The sequence below is a fragment of the Nelusetta ayraudi genome, unplaced genomic scaffold (genome assembly GCF_046127955.1).
Source record: "Nelusetta ayraudi isolate G7.1 ecotype Tasmania unplaced genomic scaffold, CSIRO-AGI_Nayr_v1 ptg000050l, whole genome shotgun sequence".
In the NCBI taxonomy this organism is placed as follows: Eukaryota; Metazoa; Chordata; class Actinopteri; order Tetraodontiformes; family Monacanthidae; genus Nelusetta; species Nelusetta ayraudi.
Window position 1 is genome coordinate 3207254 of NW_027466100.1, and position 20247 is coordinate 3227500.

Here is a 20247-nt window from a genome sequence, read left to right on the forward strand (position 1 = left end):
AGATATTCATCTTACCAATTCTGTTTGTAGCAGTCTTTAACATGGACATCATTTGGATTGCGGATATTCTGCAGGCACCCACTTTTATATTGTGACAAATGCATTCAAAACTGAATGTGTATATACAAATTTGTCACACCACAAAAAACCTTTCTCTCAGCCGGAGAGAAACAAATTGAAAAATATAGTCACAACAAATGTAAGGAAATAAGGAAATATGTTGATGAAGGAAAGTGTGAGTTGTCTAAAATAACACAATCCAATTGGTTTGGTCCATTTGATAATTTGCTCAAGGTGTACCCAGAAAGCTTTTGTTGAAAAGTTAATTGTCTCTCAATTACAAAGATATTGGATACGTTCAAGAATTAGATTGATTTCACCTAAAACGAGTCAGCACCATACCTTGGCTGAAACCACAACCCAGAACCCAGCGTCTATGGAATCACAGGAGTGCCAAAATTAAAATTAAATAAATAAATGTAGAAATAGAAGTACAAGGGTTTATTTTGTCATTGCTTTTTCCTCTTTGGCATTGTAAAACACAAATGGGTAAAACAATGACCATTTTTTTTTGCCTTTGCCTTTACCAAATGGACTGGGTTGTCAATCAAATGCCGAGCTTGGCTGTGGAAAGTGACATTAATTTAGCGACAAAAGGAAGTAAACACTACATGCGTTTTTGACCAAAAGGCAAAGGCAAAAGAAAAAGAAAAGGCCAAAAGAAAAGGCAAAGGCAAAAAATGTTGTCATTGTTTCTTCCATTTGTGTTTTACAATGCCAAAGGGGAAAAAGCAATGACCAATTAAACCCTTGTACTTCTAGTTCTACAGTAATTTATTTACTTTTAATTTTGGCACTCCTGTGATTCCGTATACACGAGTACACATCACTTCAAAGATCCTCATTCACTTTTATTTATCCCGATTGTATTTGTTATTTATTTCATTCACGTTGGTTTCTGTACAATTTCCCTAAACCATAACGAATCAATTCATTTTTAACAGCAATGTAACAGACTCCAACGTGCCGGCAGGAATTTGAGCCCTTTGCTGGTTCGTTTGAACCCGGTTACTGACCGAGAGAGCAAACTGCGCACTTTTATTCTGAAACTCTAACCGGCGGGAATCGTTCACTGACGTCAGAGCGCGCGGGACGGAGGAGGCACACAAAACAAAAGTAAAAAAAAAACCAACAGGAAAATAAAACAAGTTCCCGCACAAGTTTATGAACGCCAGGCTGCCATCGATCATTCCAGTCATGGCGCAGATGGAAGCGGACTTACCGCCCAACCTTGCGTGTTTAAAAGTAAGTGTCAGCGTTTCAACGTGGACGTTTTCTCACGCATGATCACAAGGCTGTGAGCGGGACAACTGAAAACCCCCAGTAGCTAAAAGCGCATTGTGTTAGCACAAATCCGAAAGTCAACCAAAGCGCCCAGATTCACATCAGAAACAAGCAAGCAAACTAACGTGTTGTACGTACATGGCTCGAGCTGGCACTGAAGAACAACACACTTCTTACATAATATACAACAATGAATGGCTGGCTCACCGAAGCGGCGTTGAGCAACACACTGCTCACCGATAAAAACAGGCAACATTTTGACGTAAAACTTAACAACTTAAAAAAGTAGCCAGAGAATTTCCATAAACATAATAATTATTAGCATCTTAAGATGTAACGCGTAAACTGTGCAATTACACAACTATCTATCTATCTGTCAGTCTATCTATCTATCTATCTATCTATCTATTTACCTATCTATCTATCTATCTATCTGTCTATCTATCTATGAAGACTAAATTTCATTTTGCTGCATGTACTTGCTCACAGGAAGTGGATGCTTTGCTGCGATGTCCCATTTGCTTTGACCTCCTGAACATTTCAATGATGTCTAAATGCTCGCACAACTGTAAGTAGCTATGATGTGACAACACAAGCATGTGTCATCCTTTTTGAGTAATGGCCATAATAATATTTTTTTTTCTCTCTTTGTGATATATTGTTGTTTTCGCCGTGTATAAACTGTATCTTTCACCCTCATTATATGATCCCACTTGTGCACCCGTGCCCGCCCCTGTGCTGTTTGCGACGACTGCCACATCTCCCACTTTGTAACGCAGAAATTCATACAGCGGTGACTGGGGCCATCGTGTGACACACCGGCCGCTAATTAAAGAAAACCTGTCCACTAAGTCAGTTACACCCTAGTGTTGGTCCTTGTGAGTCGAGACCAGCAGCAGAGGAAGGCATTTGCCACAGCTATGAATTTTAAAAGCAGCTTGGCTGATAGCATGAGGATCAAAACAAACAAGCGAATGCGTCTTAAACTGGGAAAAGAAAAAAACAACAACAACACCCTCAGGCTATGTTCTCTCTGAGCTGGGAAACATAATTAACTGCCAAACAAAGAAGAAGAAGAAGCATAAATGGTTGTCTTTTTTTTCCTCCATGTGTCTTCAGTACTGTTGGATGTTAAAGGCCCCCATATTTTCTCACTAGAGTTTATATTGTCTGGTCTGTCGATGAACTCCCCAGCCAAGACAAAAGATTTTCAGAGAGTGTGGACTGAAACACACAGTTCTGATACCTCTTTTGCATTTCAGTGACACAGTCACCGTCCAGATCAGGGGTTTGTTCTGCCCTTAAACACAAGTTCAAGACTGTCTTGTCTTTTTTCCCCTTCCCACCCTGTGAAAGCTACAAAATAAAGCATTTATCAGTTTTAGCTGGAAGCCACAGCTAGCTACATTTTCGTGGGAGTCGCTTAACGGAGGGCTAAACATGCAATTTACTGGAGCTGTAACGATGTGCCACTATAATCCAGGGGTGGATTATGGGACCTTCAATAATAAACTTTACAATACATAGCAGTACCACCATGTACCGTAGTACAGCTACAGAAATTCAATGCTGCATTCCTACTGTTTTATGAGTTCTTAAACCAAAAGTCAGCTTTTTGATACATGGTTGCCATTGTTGTGACTTTGAAGATGAATATAATCACACTGCACCTGGTGGAGGATGACCCAGAGTTCAGAATGAAATATTAATGGCTGTGTTGCTTCTCTTCTCTTTTTCTTTCCTTTTGTTTTTCACAGTTTGTTCCTTATGCATCAGGAAGTTTCTCTCCTATAAGTTGCAATGTCCAGTTTGCAACATGGTAAGTATTCATTGCTGACTTTCCACAGCGCAGTGTTACATTGAAATGTACCAGGTTGACCACGAGATGGGTTTCGCTCACTCAGCTTTTCTTTCTCCTTGCAGCAAATTACTGAACAGGATCTGAGGAACAACCGCATATTGGATGACTTGGTCACGAGCTTTCAGGCCGCAAGGTAACATGCGCAGTAATATTAAAACCTACTACTACCACTAAAAAGTGTCTCATCGGTGTAGTGTGAGGTATGCACGGAGCGCCGTAGCTTGCATTCAGCATACCAATGGTGGGCCGTGCTTTGTGCTGAGTAGGTGGACACCAACACAAACACTTAACCTGTCATCCGGAGGTGATTGCAGTTTTTGCTGCTTTTGCAGTGGCTGCTGTTTGCATCTCTTTTCTGTTGACGCTGGCGTGAACCTTGAGCCTGGAAGGACAGCTCAGGGCTTCTGCCTTTTTCTATCCATCGTGGGTGGGTGGGAGGAGCGGGATATTGGAAGGAGGTGGACGCTCATGACGCTCTTTTCTGTGCTTGGACCCGGAGTAGGAGGCCTATTGTACATGTTGTTCATGCTCCTCACCTCACAGGAGAGTGAAAGTGAGTGTTGCCATCTTCACCACCCTGGGTGTGTGTGTGTGTGTGTGTGTGTGTGTGTGTGTGTGTGTGTGTGTGTGTGTGTGTGTACACGGTGCCATGTCGGTGTGTAAATAAGCTATTTAGTTTGTTCAGTAATGCAGAACAAGTAGGACTACACTGTTTTGATCTAGAGTTGGATATATCTGTATCTATATCTATATCTATATATATATATGTGTATATATGTATATATCTATATACGCACACATATACTGTATGTATACATATATATATATATATATATATACATACATACATACATACATACATGTGTCTAAAAAATATAACATTAACTTTACCCTCGAAGTGGGTCGGGGTGGATGTTTTTTGAGCGAATTAGACACAGAACTGCTGCTGCTGATCTATTAATTTCCTTACTTGTAAAAATATAATTTATTGATTCATTCCTTCCTTCACAACACTTTGATGGATTCTCAACAAACAAACTGGCTACCAACTGTGGATCTGTGCTCCTCGCCACCGCGCGCTGCTCATGCAAATAGCTGATGAAAGCACAGCGGTCGGTCGTAGCTCATGCACTCTTCAGGAGGGATTGCGGGTGACATAGGTTTCCGCCTGGAACTGGGCCAGATGCTGTTTTATTTCTCTCTGCCGGACCTGTCAGGAGGGTTGGAGGAGCAGTGTTCTGAAAGCAGCGTTGGCCATAACTCACCTGCTGGAAAACGAGACGGTAATTAGCTGTTTTTTCAGAGGTCCAGTTCCAAAAACTCTGAAATCCAGCCAGTTTTTATGGCTTTGGTGCAGTCATATTAGAGCAGAAGGCGGGGAGGGGGGGAGTGGGATCTGGGCTTGTGATTATGCTGTCTACGGCATACAATTATTTTCAAATTGAGAGGAATTATTTTGCACTCAGTGGAAATGACACATCGAGACGCAAGACGTCCTAGTGAATCCGGGCTAATGCATGGGAGCAGCTGCGTTATCCTCTTTGTCTTCTCTTGATGGCCGCAGCATAAGTTAACAGTGATTGCTGTTGAGTCTTCAGAGATTCCGCTCGCTATTGACTAGATTAAGGTATGTCCTCTTCCACTTTACTCAATTACACCCCAATAAGTGAAATGCTTCCACTCCCCCCCCAACCCCCCACACTGTAATCTACCCCTCATTTAAAGATTTTCTATAAATTAAATTGGGATTTTGTTCTCATCAGCCGAGGTCAGTCGTGGATTGAACAGCTCACAGTTTTTCTTTGTCTTGTCTTGTTTTTTCATGAGCACAACAAGTTTTTTTCTGAACTGGTCCAAGTCCGGTTAGATTTATCATAGCGAAGCAATATAACCGAGCGACGTGGCTGATGACGAGGATGCGTGTGGAGGCGGCTGCGTGGTCGGCTTAAGGGCTCAGGTTGTATGAGATTTATATATTGCAACACACCCCAGACATAGCATGGATTTCTGCTCTAAACGGCTGTGGGGTCCCACTGAGATCAAGCCACCTCAAGCAACCTGTGTATGTGTCTTGTCAGCTGCAGGACTCATCCCTTCACCATAGGACGGCTGAGATAGACTCTGGCCTCCTCCTGTGACCCTGAGTGCAGGATAAAGTGGTGCTGGCCAAGTGGCTCTTCACCCTTATTAGACTTATAGGTTTACACCTAGATATTTAAGCCTTCTCAGAACACAATGAGGTCCCCACAAAAACATGTATCAAATATTTCGAAGTGACACCCGCACTCGGTAACTGGTCAGTAACTCTTATGCAACGAGATGGAATATAAAACAAGCTATGTTGCCCGTTGCCCCAAGTGACTCTAAAATAATAACCTTTATTCATGTGTAGGTTTTTTCAAGTTTAATATAGGGAAGCAAATTGTCGATGAATTCATTAGTCGTTAGTTGATTGACCTTATCGATCGATTAACGATTAATTGATAAGTATCAATTTACCCTGAGAACCTAAGCGTCACAATGAAAATTGTGTAAGGAACACATTGTTTAAGCCCTAAATAATGTTGAGGGTCCAATATGCCCCATATTTACATTAGAGAAGAGTAAAAACACCCTGAACATTTATTCTCTGACTTTAAGTTGACTTCTAACAGGTCACATTTCAACTTTGTTTTTCTTTTGTTTTTTTAAAGTTGTTGAAAAGTCAGTCACCAGTGTACCTAGAACAAGTGTGTATACACCACGTAACAAAAAAAAACAGCGTAAAAAAAAAAAAAATCAATAATTGCATCTAATGTAATTTAATCAATTACATTTTTTATCGACAATTAATCAATAATCGATTAATTTTTAACAACCATAGTTGAATACAATTTGTCTCTTTTTATGTGTAACACCTGAAAGCCCAAAGTTGCAAAGTAGCAGTAGCACAAAATTGCCGTCGATGGTAGTCGAGGGTGGATTATGGTAGTGCGCTGTTAAATTTGGAATCCCACCACCGTGTCGCCAAACACCGGGCTAAGCAGGCATGGAAGACCTGAGCGTGTGGACTGACGTCTATCAAAACTCCGCTGTCAGGCTATAAATCTGTGCAAAAAGCGGGAGAGAACACGATGCAGACTTGCTGTCTCTGATGAAAAGCTGTTACGTGGCTGCTCGACCGCAAAGACTCCAGTCGGAACAGTTGGTACAGTCATTAAACATCAGATCAGTGGAGTGGATCTCAGCCGGCGGTGCTGTGCGCAGAAAATATTTCATTTTTCCCTCTTTCGCCATCACCAGCAACAGTTACCATTCTTTTTTCTTTTTTTTTCCTATTGGTGGGTTAAGTAGTTCAGCACGAACCCCCGTCAACATCCACCGACCTTCACATCTGCACCTGCACGTGACGTCCACGCACGGATCCACTCCGTAGTTCCGAGGTCTCCTTATTGTGGAGGGGCGGAGGGGACAAAAAAAAAACCAAAAAAAACCCCAAAGCACCCACATTAATATCCCCACTAAATGAGCCCCTCCCTCTCATCCATCACCCCTGTGTTATCAGCACCAGACCCCCTTGCCCCCAAACCCCCTCTCCCCCAAAATGAGAGACGCAGCAATTGCAGCCGCTGTTAGCAGACACCAGCTTACTCATCTGCTTTTCCCCGTTTTTTTTTTTTTTTTTTTTTTTTTAATTTCCTGTTTCCCGGCTGGTGAAGGTCTGAAAAATGGAATTCCTCGTTCAGGGACTCAGAGCCATAAAGCACGTTTATATAACCGAAACACTTTGGTGAGGATAAGCCGCCGTTCTTTCCTGCCCCCAGTTCGCAATTCATAAATCACACTTCTGTCGATGATCTCCTTTTTTTTGGGGGGGGGGGGGGGCTGCGCAAAATTTTGAGTGACAACCTCTGTGTCCCCCCCCAAACCCCACCCCATCTCCGCCGGTGTTCCCAACTTTGCAATTGCTTTCCTCTTGGTGGGGGTCGGCTTCACTGACGCCTCTCACTGTAAATCCCTGCGGAAAATATTGAGGCAGTTAGCCGTTGGCAGGAGACGCTCGTCCGCCGTGGCCTGAATACAAAGCAAACCAGCGGCCGTTATCGCAGCGCCACACTTTAGCGACTGTAGCCGGTCACGTCACAGTGTCTCCCTCCCCGGGTGAAGCTGTTAAGGCTGATGGAGGAATAACGTGAGCATTTCGACGCCAGATACTACCTGACCAGAGTGGGCGCGGTGCCCTCCTCTGTCACAGACACAGAGTTTCTCAAACTCAACAGCTTGGCTGTATCGTAAATCGCTGTCTGAGGAGTTATTTGCGGTATTTATGATTTTTTTTTATTCATTGACAAATTCCGTCGACAGCTGTGGTGATGATGGACATCCAAGGGTGTTCTAAAAGCTGTGCCGAAGCAGTCAGGATAAAATCTTCTCACAGTGTTTCTATAGTCATACTAAGGTGTAGTTACACTGTAACAAACCTCTAAAAATAAACCTCAATTTATTCTCTTTCGGTTGCTGTTCTATTTGTAGCTCCAGCAATTAAAATCTACACAGGAGCGCCATAAAGGTAAAGTGATGGAAAAAGCCTGTTTCCTCAAATGAGGCAGAAACAGTTTGATGGTAATGGCAGTAATGTAAAGTGACGGTACAGTGACAGTGTGCATCTACCAGTGCCGCACTGACGTATGGATAATTTTAATTGGCCCCATGTGTTATTCCAGTTTCCCCCCCGACTTGAAATAGATTTTGGCAGTGTTGGGAAAGTGCGAGGGGAAATGATGAACAATGCTTATTCAATAAGTCCAAGTCTTAGGAAAGGAGGATAATAGTTGCATTTTAATGTCGGCGGTGTAAAGATTAACAGCGGCAGCGCAGCACTCTGTCTTGAGAGTAGAGATGTCAAATACTGAGAAGAAGAACATTACACGCCTCATTGGTTGCAGTTCATTGCGGAGTAATGGCCCAGTTCCAATTTGTTTGCCCTCCACATTTTCCAGGATAACAAGACTGTCTGCTTTGCCTTAGTAGGTGGAGAAGGTCTGAAATGATTAAGGCGCAACGTCAACGGCTTCGCTGACTCTACATCTTTAGTCTTTTCCTTCGGGGGGTTCGGAGTGTTTCTTCAGTGGCGGTGGAAGTCTGCTGGCCATGGAGTAGACAGAAAGATTGCAAATTATTCCAATTTTTGGATCTCTTTTCTTTCGCATTTCATCCGAGACTCACCCGGCAGAGCAGATACACACGATTAATTTAAAAAAGAAAACTACAGATCTGCAGCAAAGTTAATATTGCTAAAACTGACACTTTTTCTGCACTTTCACCATTCCAAATGGAACAAAACAGCTGTGAGAGGCCTCAAGAGTGTGTCAGAAACACAGTAATGGGGATGGTGTCACTAACCTGGGAGAGCTACCAGAGCCATTTGCCGGATTCCCACAGTCAGGGAAGAACCTGGAAAATTCCCAGAATTTGTGAATGCTATTTTCCAGGCCTGGAAATCACTTAAAAACCCAAACCTATGTTAGGGCAGGTTTATAACCTAGGTTATACGCTGCCCCCGCATCCCTAGATTCCACCAATGTTACCACTGTGTGAACCCCAACACAAATACTGTGTTTGTATTTTGAATGTTTGAAGCCATTATTGTACCATAAGGTGATTGGCAATTGTTCACGTCTTTTAAGTATGAAAATTCTGTATTTGTAGGTTGGGGCTTGCAATTTCATGCAAGGTCATGGAAACGTTTTGTCTGTGAAAATGAGTGGAAACCCTTTGTGACATCACCAAGGACTGATATCGAGAGCTGTGGGCTTTAGCGCATGTTCTTTAGAAAGTGAAGGGTGGACTTTTGTCATTTGTGGCAAGACTTGAGATACATTATTGTGAGTTTTTAGTCATATTGGACCTTGACCAGTCAATCATACTTAATGGAGTTTCTGGATTTGACTGTTCAAACGTTCTGACGTCTCCCTCCACCTGCAGGCAGCAGCTGTCAAAAGCAACGTTCGACTCTCCCCCGATCTCGCCCAAGACGCCGGCCTCCACCGTCAAGTGCAGAACTCCCAGGCAGCAGGAGCAGAAGGGCGGCGGCGGCGGCGGCAGCGGCAGCAGCTCCGTGATGAGCAGCTTTTTCCAAAAGAAGCCCAGGACTCCCCCCAGCCAGGATGCTGTTCCCAGCAGGCCGTGCGGCCAGCCGAGCAGAAGACAGATGACAAGCACGCGCGCCGCAAACCAGTCGCCGCCGCCGCTGCGTCCCTCCGTCGTCAAGCTGGAGCCGCTGGATGTGGAGATGCCGCCTGTCCAGAGTGTGACGCCGGTCAAAGAGGAGGCGGCACACTGCTCGTCGCCGGCCGAGGACGTGAAGCCCGTGCTCAAAGGTGACCCCTGCGCCACCGCCACCCACACGCCAACTCGTTAACTCCAAAACGACTCCGCACGGTTTTTCCCTTCTTCCTTTAATCATCGGTCCACACGCAGAGTGCAGGTGGCAGACAGGCGTCTGGCGGTGAGTCGCACGGTGTAGAAGCCAGTAACGGAACAACAACTGATAACAACCCTTTTTAAAATGTAATAGACCAATAACCTTATAACTGGTCAATAATATAATAAAAGTCCTGAACTGATAACATAGTTACTTTTGGCCAGTAACGTAACAACTTACGTGATGTTACGCTATTAGTTCAGTTATCACATTGGAAAGAGGTTGTTTTTTTTAAACAGGACACTAACGTGCTGTTGTGTGTGTGTGTGTGTGTGTGTGTGTGTGTGTGTGTGTGTGTGTGTGTGTGTGTGTGTGTGTGTGTGTGTGTGTGTGTGTGTGTGTCAGTCCCATTAGCCCCTGGCCAGCGCCACATTGGGTCGTGTGCAAAAGCAGCTGTGAAATAAATGTTGCCACCTGTTGCGAGGCATCGAAAGGCCGTATCCAACGATATGGTTCATTTAAAGAATCCCCACATTATTATCATGATGACTTGCCTTTCCAGATTAAATGTCTGTTCTTCTTGGTCTTGGATTTTGTAAAATAAATTTCCCCCCAAAAAATGCGACTTATTGTCCGATGCGACTTATATATGTTTTTTTTTTTTCTTCTTCTTGACATGTTTTTTGACTGGTGCGACTTATAGTCTGAAAAATACGGTAATTGCGTTGTTGGCCTGTTACATCTTAAAAAGGGCCAATTTATTATGTTATTGGTTTCTGTATATCATTTCAGCATTACAGAAATTATATTGTTGGAATTTTCTTTCCGCCTTCCATCGACCATAGTAAGCGACTCTGAAGAGGACTTGAAAGTGTTCATTTTTTAAAGTTGTGTGCTCGTTACAAGTTTTCTGTCAAAGATTTCTTCTTCTTGTCCTTGAATGAATTCAACACCGTTGCACAAATTAACTCAATTATAAATGTTATTGACTTATTTCTCCCTCACCTTTGTGCCGTGTTTATTTTACGAGCCTTATTTCTAAAATTTAACATACAGTCACGGTCGACTGGCGATGCCAATCGAAGCCTTTGAGGTGAAGTGATGAATGTGTACGTGCTGTTACCGACAGCTGTGTACCAGCAGTAATCGCTCAACTTCACGAATTAGTTGTAGAGGTGGCTTCCTGTTTTCCCAGTGATAAATAGACCTGCTCCAGGACTTTATTTGTCATGTGGCCACTCGGACTGGGTGCTATCAGATGTCACCCCAATAAGTGGCTCTGTTACCACCCTTGTCTTTAAACGATGACTCTATTTATTTAATTTATTGTCTATTGTTCAGAACTTTTCCCCTTCGGAGCTGCATTTCTGATTTTTTTACAGCGAAGTCGGCCTTTTAAATTGGCTTCTAGAAATATTCAACCAGTTATTTCCTGTTTCCTTTGCTTTTTTGAAGTGTTTAACACTGTCTTATGCCTGTCCTCTGCAGTGGAGTGTCCGGTGTGCTCCGTCAGTGTGCCAAACCAGTTCATCAACAAGCACTTGGACTGCTGTCTCACCAGTGGAGAGAAGAAGGAAAGCTTGAGGAGGTAAAACATCTCCAAGTCTTGTCTGCAGGGTTCACTGTCACTTGTCACACGGCTGTTTTTCCCAAAGTTGTGATGTTCTACACCGGTCCCCTGCTGGTCAGAATGAGGAGAAAAGTACAGGGGGGGAAGTTTATGATGCATTAATAAGCAAAGCAATGAAGTCGTCACTCTGGTGGACTTTGCGGTCAATGTTATGTTAATTTAATGTAAGTAGAGGACAAGAGTGTCAAACATGTTTTCAGCATTAGCATTGTGGTAGCCTGCAAAAGGCCAGATTGTGTCATTTCAGTCAACACAATAAAGTCACTTCTATGTATTAAACACCGTTTATTTAAGTTTCTAACATTGTTGATGCACTTGCAACATAAATCCATTCAATGCAGCTGATTGGGAAAGCCAGCGAACCCTTCAAGTAAATGACAATGGCAGATGTCGCTTACTTTGTTCAAGTCCTTCATGTCATTGCTTTTATTCTGCATTCACCTTTTGGCAATAGACCTTTAGCATTGGGAAAGAGTCAGCAGATCTCTTATTAATCATTTATCAACCAATGCACCATTTTGTTACTTGAACTGTTTGCACGTCTATTATTTGTTTATTCATTGATTGTATGTTTGTACTTTATAAGTGTTGGATTAAGATTTGTTGCCTATTTTTCACCTTTTGGACATTTTGGGAACGGTTCGTAGTGATAGTTAATAGTGGATGTTTCACAACTTTACTGGTGTGCTGAAGTTGAAGAATGGCGATCTTGCCATCACAAAATTGCCATGATGGAGATGCATTATGCATCATGCCCATTGCTAATGTATTTTATACAGCATAAATGTCATTTTCATTTTTTTTTTTTTTTTAAACCAACTTTCATGCTCTAGTGGGCAGCAGACGCACCTTTTGGTTTGGACGTCTCCCAGAGATAAACAGTCAACCTGACTGAGTGTAGCTTCACTTCTGGGCTTCTCTTCCACTCTGAGGGCACCACACCTCGTGATTACAACACACATAGGGACACACCCCCTATTTAATCATTAACAGCTTCCGGGCAATGCAGTTGGAGTCGTTTCCGACGGCGGTCAAAACGATGTGTTTCACATGTCCGCTGCAGCTCGATTGGCAAAACGAGGCGTCCAATGGCGAAGCTCGTGTACAACCTGCTGTCCATGCAGGAGCTGAAGAGACGCCTGAAAGAGTGCCACCTTTCGGCGCACGGCTCCAGAGACCAGATGATCAGGAGACACCAGGAGTTTCTTCACATATATAACGCGCAGTGCGACTCCCTGAGTCCCAAATCAGGTAAGGAGTGTTTTTTTCTGTCATCACGAATAAGGTTTTACAAATATAGGTGGTGTTTATATTCAGTAAAGACCAACGATTACAAACAATTCCAGTCCTGTGTGTAAAAAAAGTCCTGTATCCCTCGTGGTTTTGTCATTTCATCACTCTGCAAACTTGATATGAACAAGTAAGGTGGCCCATATCTGATTCACAAGTATGCCTTCGACAGCAACATTCAGGAGCAATTCATTTTGAGTCCACAGGAAAGTTGCCCTCTGGGATTGAGCGAAATTCCATTCACGTGGCAGAAGTACAAGATATTATAAATCAATCAGTTGTATCTCACACGTTTTCATTTTCCGCCCTGCCCTCTTGGAGAACGCCGCAGTCTTAAAGCCCCTGGGCCAAAGGCTTCCCCAGATTGATAGGGCAAAAAAATATTAAAGGGTCCATATTTGGCACCTCAGGAGTAATAAAGATTTTCCACCTCTCCAACGACAGCTGAAGATATTGCCAAGGACGTGGAGGCCAATGAGAAGATCAGGTCACGTCTACAGGGGAAAACCAAACCTGTAGGTTTTTATTTTGAAATTTGTTTCGTCTTCAGTGTGTCTTGGTTTTATTACATGTACTATGTGTGTGTATATGTACATATGTATATGTATATATGTGTGTATATATGTACATATGTATATATATATATACATGGATGTTTGCTGATACCAGTATTTTCTTTCTGACTGCAGGTTATGGTTTTCTCTAAGAATCAGTCTGAGGAGCAGATTGATGAAATGCATTCAAATTACAGTAAGTGACTCAGTCTCATCAGTTTATCTGAGGCTAGATTTGCACCACAAGGTCCAGGGGGTCATATTCAGCGTTTGCTTTTTCATTTTTCACAACATGCATTGAATGAATGAATGAATGAATGAATGAATGAGCCTTTATTGTCACATGCACCGAAATACACGCAATCTCAATTTCGGTGCATGTAATTGTTTTGGATTTGTAATATAAATATACCTGCAGGAAAACTCATCACGGTCACTTCAGATAGTGACAGGTCACACACAGGCCATCTGTGGACATGGTTCAGAGTTCTGCCAGTGTGTCTGTAGTCCGATAATTCCTGCACTTATCAATGCGTCCATTGATACTAAATGTGTTGAAGGGCAATTAGCTTTGCTTCTGTTTGTTTGACTCCAATTTACCTCCTTTTTCTGGTGCATGCTCGCCTGCAGGTCGCTTCAGGGATGTGCAGATTGCAGATATGGGTGTTCAAAAAAAAACCAAAACTTGCGTACTCACACTGCCATCAAAAACCCAACAGTGTTCAAACCAGCTTCAGAGTGGCGCGCGGTCAGCAGCGCGAGTGGTCGCCCGTGGCTCTCAGACTGCTTCTAGCAGTGTCTGGCGCTCGCACACACACATACACACACACACACACACACACACACACACACACACACACACACACACACACACACACACACTAGTTGTGTGCAGGGAGGGGGAGGAGGCAGCCTCATTCATTCACACTCAGCCTCTCTGCCTCTCACGCAGAAACACGCGGGCTCCCTTTTAAACGGTGCCATTCACAAAAACAAGGATCAGCGCTGATAAAAGCCGAAGCGCAGCTGCGAACCCCAGTCCTTTGTCTGCTGTCGGCGTATTGTGCAACAATAATGCACGTGTAAGAACATTTTTTGTACAGTAGTAGAATACAGCTTTTCCACGCCAACCACCTGAAGTGCGTTTTGCTCACGGTAACTGTTCACGTCTCGTGTCATCACCGATTTGAATCTGTGGGCGAAAAACATCTCGTGTCCATCTTAGCAGACGATGAACGTCCTGGATTTATTGCCCGCGGCAAATTGCCGGATACGCACTTAGTAAACGTTTGAAGGCGGATCGATTGGCGGTGCGACGTGTAAAGATCAACCCCGGCCATCGTAATGGCTCCCTGCAACAAGCGTTTTGCAGAGCTCGGCGGGAGCTTTTAGGGCAATCAATGCCTCTGTAATTCCTCCTCACTTCAGGTTCACTCGGCAGGGATTCTGTTATTCCTCCGATCGAAAACAGCGACGGCCCGGCGTGGCGGTTTGTTTGGTATTGTTTGCAGCAAATATTCAGCGAGGAAGTAGGGAGGGCATCCTTTGAGGAAGTGAATGGGAATTATTTATTTATTTATTTTCCATGCAGTGACTCACACTTTTTGCGACTCCCAGAAAATCATTCAGTGGGTCCACAATTTGGCGCCGCTCATTGCTAGTCTGTACCTCACTTCAGCCTCTCCAGAAGCCTTTCATTAGGAGCCGGTCTCATATATCTTTGGGCGAGACGCTACCAGCAATAGATAAGAGAGATAGCCGTGACTTTAGAGAGTGATTTTAACAGAGAGGGCTGGAATGTGAATGCTGCAGAAAAAAAAAAAAAAAAAGTGATAATAATATAATTTTCTCTGCGGAAACGTACGGCTGGTTTTTCCGATTGTTGCGCTGACTGGCAGGGTGACTTTTTGACGCGAGGGGGGTCTTTATGTTCTATAAATTCACTGTTACTCGCTATGGCTCCCTCAAGGTGTGAAATCACGTGAAAACTTCGATGGGAGTTGAGTCACAGGAGGCGGCTGCTATAAATAGCCGCGCTGCAGCGATAACCTCTTGATTTATCTGCAGAAGATGTGGATGACTCACTCTGCATGCGCTGGAAATTGTGAATGGATGTGGCGCTCGGAAAGCCTCAGCAACACACATGCTGCCGCACACCGAGCCCGCGTGCGTTAGAGGCCGCCCGGCTTTTTCCTTTTTGTTGTTGTTCTTGTTGTCGGTCCAGTCAGTGGCCGATGATGGCACATGATGTCCTCAAACACAGAATGAGCGCCGGGGAGAACGTTTTGAAATGACTTGTGCGTGCCGTCCTCTGCTGACACTCGCTTTTGTGTTTTAAATGATTGAAACCAATGGAAGAAAAAAAAAAAAAAAATCCCTCCGGCAGTCAAAGCACATTTTGTGAACAGACGTCGACAGAAATAGTCACATATCTGATATGATGTTTTTCATGGGAGTTATTCGTGCCAATATGGAATCCATTGTCATGTCCCAGATAACAATGTTGATCTATTGAAATAACATGTACAATTTAAGAGCCCCCCCCCCCAACTGTCGTTACCTCTTCTTTGTCCCACTTCCCCTTGGCAGATGTATAGCCTGGGCCTGAGCCTTGCCTGATAAGCTGAGCCCATCATTCACTTCACAAATGAATTTGCTTGGCCTTTGGGGTCTGGACTTGAATCTCTTCACAACGTAGTTTCCCTGGGTGGAAGCCATTCTAGCCAATTCCAGCCGTGTAGCTCGTTTGGGCCGTCGTTTAGGCGACACGACCAAGAGGAGCTCCTTGTCTCCTCGGCTCTGTCGCTCCATCAAGTATCTCAGCTGGGCGCAGTGGCAGTTTAGTTCAGTGGTTTTCAAAGTGGAGGCCGCCAGGGGGCGCTGGGGCGGAGTGGCGCAAAAAAATTGCATTAAATTGGATTTAATCGAATTACCTTTTAATTATTACTATAGATTATAATGAAATTATTGTTCAATCGCTGTTATTATTATATAATCTAGAATAATATATCATGATTGCCTGCTAGTGAAATCACTGATCATGGCGTGGTGTGTGTGACATGTCTGTTTGCACCATTTATCAAGGTGATTTGCTCCTCAAGCTAACCCAGGTAGTGCTAAATGGACGGGTTTGTGACAAAGAGACTGAAGGGACAGACAGCTCAGCTGTGGAAGACGCTGCTGCAAAACAAGCTTAGAATTGGCCAACTAATATAAGAAAACATGAGGCCAGCATACATTAAGTACGGCTTTACAGCCATAGAGGAAAATGGCCTTGATTATCAACATGTTGGTTCATGGTATTATTATTCTAAGCAAACGTAGCAATTATTGAATAGCAAATAATGTTACATTTTGGACATATTTAGCAACCTTGTCTATTGGTTTGTGAAGGGATCCCAGCCCCTGAAGCTCTAATGCTGTTTTGCTGCCACCCCTGTACGAACCTGCATTTCATGTACATGTATTTGTTAGTTCATATGCAATATTGCATGAATCTAAATGTGTTTCCGACAAGCACTCGTGGCTTTTATGTGTTGTTTTTTTTTTTTTTAACCATACGTGCTGTTTGTGTTCCATGCAGGGAAGAAGCACAGCAGCGATTTCTCCCGCCTGATTGCCCAGGTGCGGGGTCGCCTGGAGACCACCAGACAGTCGCGCACCAAACCCGAAGCCGCCAACGAGGGAGAGGATGAGCCCGCGACGCACTCGGCAGGTACTGCAACACTCATTACTTTCTCGCGAAGTAAAATCCAGCCGAGTGGCCGGTGGGGTGAGAACCCCAGACGCCGGGCCGTCCAATCTCCCTCCATAGACGGCTGCAGCAAACTGGCACCCGTTGGTTATAAAATAAAACCACGGGGACGGAAGAGTTTCGCGGCTGTTGTAAAACAAACCGTATAGTGCAGCTGGAGGATGGTGTTGAGGTGGACTGAGTGCGTGTGCTTTTGTGCGAGTTGAGAGAGGATTTGGTCAAACACTCACACATGCACAGAGGCACATGCACAGTCACTTGGCTTGTGCATGCAAACTGTTTGACAGAAGATGGTCAGTAAATTCTGGAGAGATCACCAACGGATTTTGATCGTTGAAATAACTTCTTCCCATTATGATGCAACTTATCCACTCCCCCCCCAGTTTACCAACCTCCATGCCAATCCATTGTGTAACAAATCAGCAAAACCACAATAATAAATTAGTCTCAAATTGAACAGATTTAGCTCTGAAACCTTGTTTTTTTTACCCGTGCTATTTGGATTTTTCCTTCGTAAAATATGCAGCCGGATTATTGCTAAAGGCCTTGAAAAAACCAGAAGAGGCGTCTCTCTCTCTCTCTCTCTTTCACTGTGGTCGCTGTCCTCAACTAACCCTGGAGCACATGAAATCACAGGCAACTCTGGAAAAGGGAAATAGAAACCGATTGGTCTTTAAGGCTTACAGGTGGAGGAGATGTGGCCATCTGTCAGAAACTGAGATCACTTATCGGTGGTGGAAACACACTCGTTGAATAGGATTCAACTCTAAAATCCCAAAAATGTGTTTTCCTGTATCCCTGAGTCTCAAAGCCATTTACATCCGTCAACACTGGTGAGTAATGAGAGCTGCGGGGTCCGTTAATCCATGCTGCACTTTATTTATTCTGCATTGGATCAGCGCCGTTTGATATCGTCATACGAACTCTCGACAGTCCAGCTGCCTTGTAACATTCAAGTCCACCTCGTCTTTCCAGGTGAACCCTCGTGAAATATTTGCACGTCTTATGAGTGTGGCTGCCTGCATCATATGGACACAAACAAATACAAATGACTAAAATCCTGCAGTATTTATATAAATCATTGATCTATCCATTGTTATTTACTTCGATTCGATGAAACAACCATTTAAATATGCCAAAATGACACCTCATCCTTCGTCTCAAAACAAGCTCGAACAACAACTGCGACAAAGTATTGAAGTGAAAGGATCTGTCCTCACGTCATGCGCAGCACGATCAATGTTTAGACGCAGTGAAATTAGAGAAATTAAGGTTTGCTTCAGGAAAAATTGTAATAGAATTTTTATACAGTATAGATTTGACTCGATGAATTGTTTCAGCTCAACCCTGAAGGTGTGGCAGGGGCCATGATCTTTCTGAAACGTTGAGTTTTGACCTGGAATGCATGTGCGGGGAAACAACGGCAGGCTTTATATCTGTCTGCAAATGCAGTTTTCTATGTGTGTACCGCGTATGTGGCGGTAGAGACAGAGAAAAAAAGCCAGATAGCTTTCACTGCAGTTGTGTTTTTTTTTCTCTGCTGCAGAGCAGAGCAGAGCACACCCAAAATGAACGCACAGCTTGGTTGCACAAAAAGATCACCACCACCCCCGGACCCGCAGGTTAAAAAGTCAGGTCTTGTGTTTTTGAGGGTGCTTCAGAATATTCTAAAACCAGTGGTCTGACAGATAAAGCTCTCTCTGACTCTCTGCTCATCTACACATTCAACTTTTGAACTAGTCAACAACACCAGGCTGCGTTCATCAACTCCATGTTGCATATGCTACTTCTGCGCTTTCGAATGACTGCAGGTGGCCTGCTCGGAGTTCGCGAGACCAAAGGCCGACTCCCCTCCCTGTGCATTCACTGTCTTATTTATTCATGCTACAGATGAATCCGTTGCGCCGCAGGGGACACTTGCGTCTCTGTGTGAGCACAGCCTGCTCTGAGAGCACATGGAGGGCGGCAAACACAAGACAATTGCCTTTAATGTCGCTCTCGAGGTAGCGGCGACGGGCGCAAGATTGAGAGCGTGAAGCGACACGGTCGCCGGGAGCCTCGGCGAGACATCTTCCCCCCTCATTTCAGGTGATTAGGTGAAATTATGTTTTCCTGCATCAAAGGCTAATTCGAAAAATAGCCGTCTGGCGCTTCCACTTACATTATGGCAATTAAAATATTCCCCAAGTGCAGCGGACGGATGTTCAAAGAAGACTAAGCCAAGTTTAAAACCCAACAATCACATTTAGTGCCTCTAATAAAAGGCAGTGGCTGTTACGTCCAAGGGGAGTTTAGGTGGTGGGAACATAACCACTTCAAACAGTAGTCGATTGGAGTGGCCATATTAATTAAATTATGATCAAAAGCGTGTCCTCATGGTTGTGGTTGTGCAGCGCAGAAGCACAAAAAGCAGCTAACAGTTGATCAAGAGAAAATCTCCTTTTCGTTGATGCTTTATTTCCCTTTGGGAAATGCCTAAGTCCCTACTTTGCAGCCAAACAGCCATGAGCGTGCTCTACCTTCCACAGCCTCTGGGGGGTTTGTAAGATCTGCTTGTTATCGTGACCTGCAGATGTGGTGTGAGAAACGCATGTCCACTCTTTTATTTCACCTGCAATTTCACCTGCAACGACTGCAACGGGCTAAAAAAACAAAAAACAAAAAAACAAACCTGTCTGGATCGAAACTCTTCATAATGACCGTGACACAAATGTGAACAGAAGTGCAGGAGAAACGACTGTGTTTTGACAGTGCACTCTGGAGGGGGAAAAATGCATTGAAAATGGATTCAGTGGTCAAATATGTCGGGCGTCCGTGTGTTTCCACGAAACGTCAAGTGAGTTTTCAGGGAACGTTTGGAAATTTGCTTTAAAAACAAAAATAGAATGATTGTCTGTCTTTCAATGTGATGAACTGGCGACTTGTCCAGGGTGTGACCCCGCCTTCGTCACAAGACAGCTGGGATAGGCTCCGGCAGATCCTGGGTGCAGGAGGAAGTGGGTGTAGAAGATGAATGGATGGACAAAAGCAATAAAAACGCCAATGCTGCCTTAGCGCTACTTGATGCCGTGTGAATTATCGAGGCTGTGTAAAAGTGGTGTGACGTCGTGCGGCGGTGCTCCGTGTCTACTCAAGGAAGGAGGTGTGAAGTATGGATTTCACGGAAGACTGTCAATATTGGCCAAGGTTGTTGTTCTTGCAAGTCAGGTGGCATTGGGTGTGCGTTACCGCTCATCAAGGGAGACGCTTAAATGCGTCATGTCATTGATGTCTATTCTCAGTGCAGACAGCGCTGACCAGCTGCCGAGACTGTCCTGAGAGAACGTGCGCTTTAAAAGCAACAGTTCTCACCTCCCCTGAGACTGTACAGTCATTGTTAGAGTTACGTGGCTGCAATCATGATTCGCTTGC

General features: G+C 44.0%; 2 protein-coding genes across 3 annotated transcripts in view; one reads left to right on the plus strand and one right to left on the minus strand.

Moving 5' to 3' along the window:
- eps8l3a (EPS8 signaling adaptor L3a) overlaps positions 1–20247 on the minus strand; it is a 273109-nt gene that overhangs the window by 202140 nt on the left and 50722 nt on the right. The window lies entirely within an intron of this gene.
- The window catches only part of rad18 (RAD18 E3 ubiquitin protein ligase), a 31209-nt gene continuing 12081 nt past the window's right edge, over positions 1120–20247 (plus strand). For both annotated transcript variants that reach the window (XM_076037052.1, XM_076037053.1), the window contains exons 1-10: positions 1120–1305; positions 1834–1912; positions 3102–3163; positions 3268–3338; positions 9170–9564; positions 11097–11196; positions 12302–12489; positions 12973–13043; positions 13218–13278; positions 16666–16797. In XM_076037052.1, coding sequence (XP_075893167.1) covers positions 1225–1305; positions 1834–1912; positions 3102–3163; positions 3268–3338; positions 9170–9564; positions 11097–11196; positions 12302–12489; positions 12973–13043; positions 13218–13278; positions 16666–16797 — 1240 coding nt within the window. In that variant the 5' untranslated portion in view covers positions 1120–1224. The remainder of the gene's footprint in view (positions 1306–1833; positions 1913–3101; positions 3164–3267; positions 3339–9169; positions 9565–11096; positions 11197–12301; positions 12490–12972; positions 13044–13217; positions 13279–16665; positions 16798–20247) is intronic.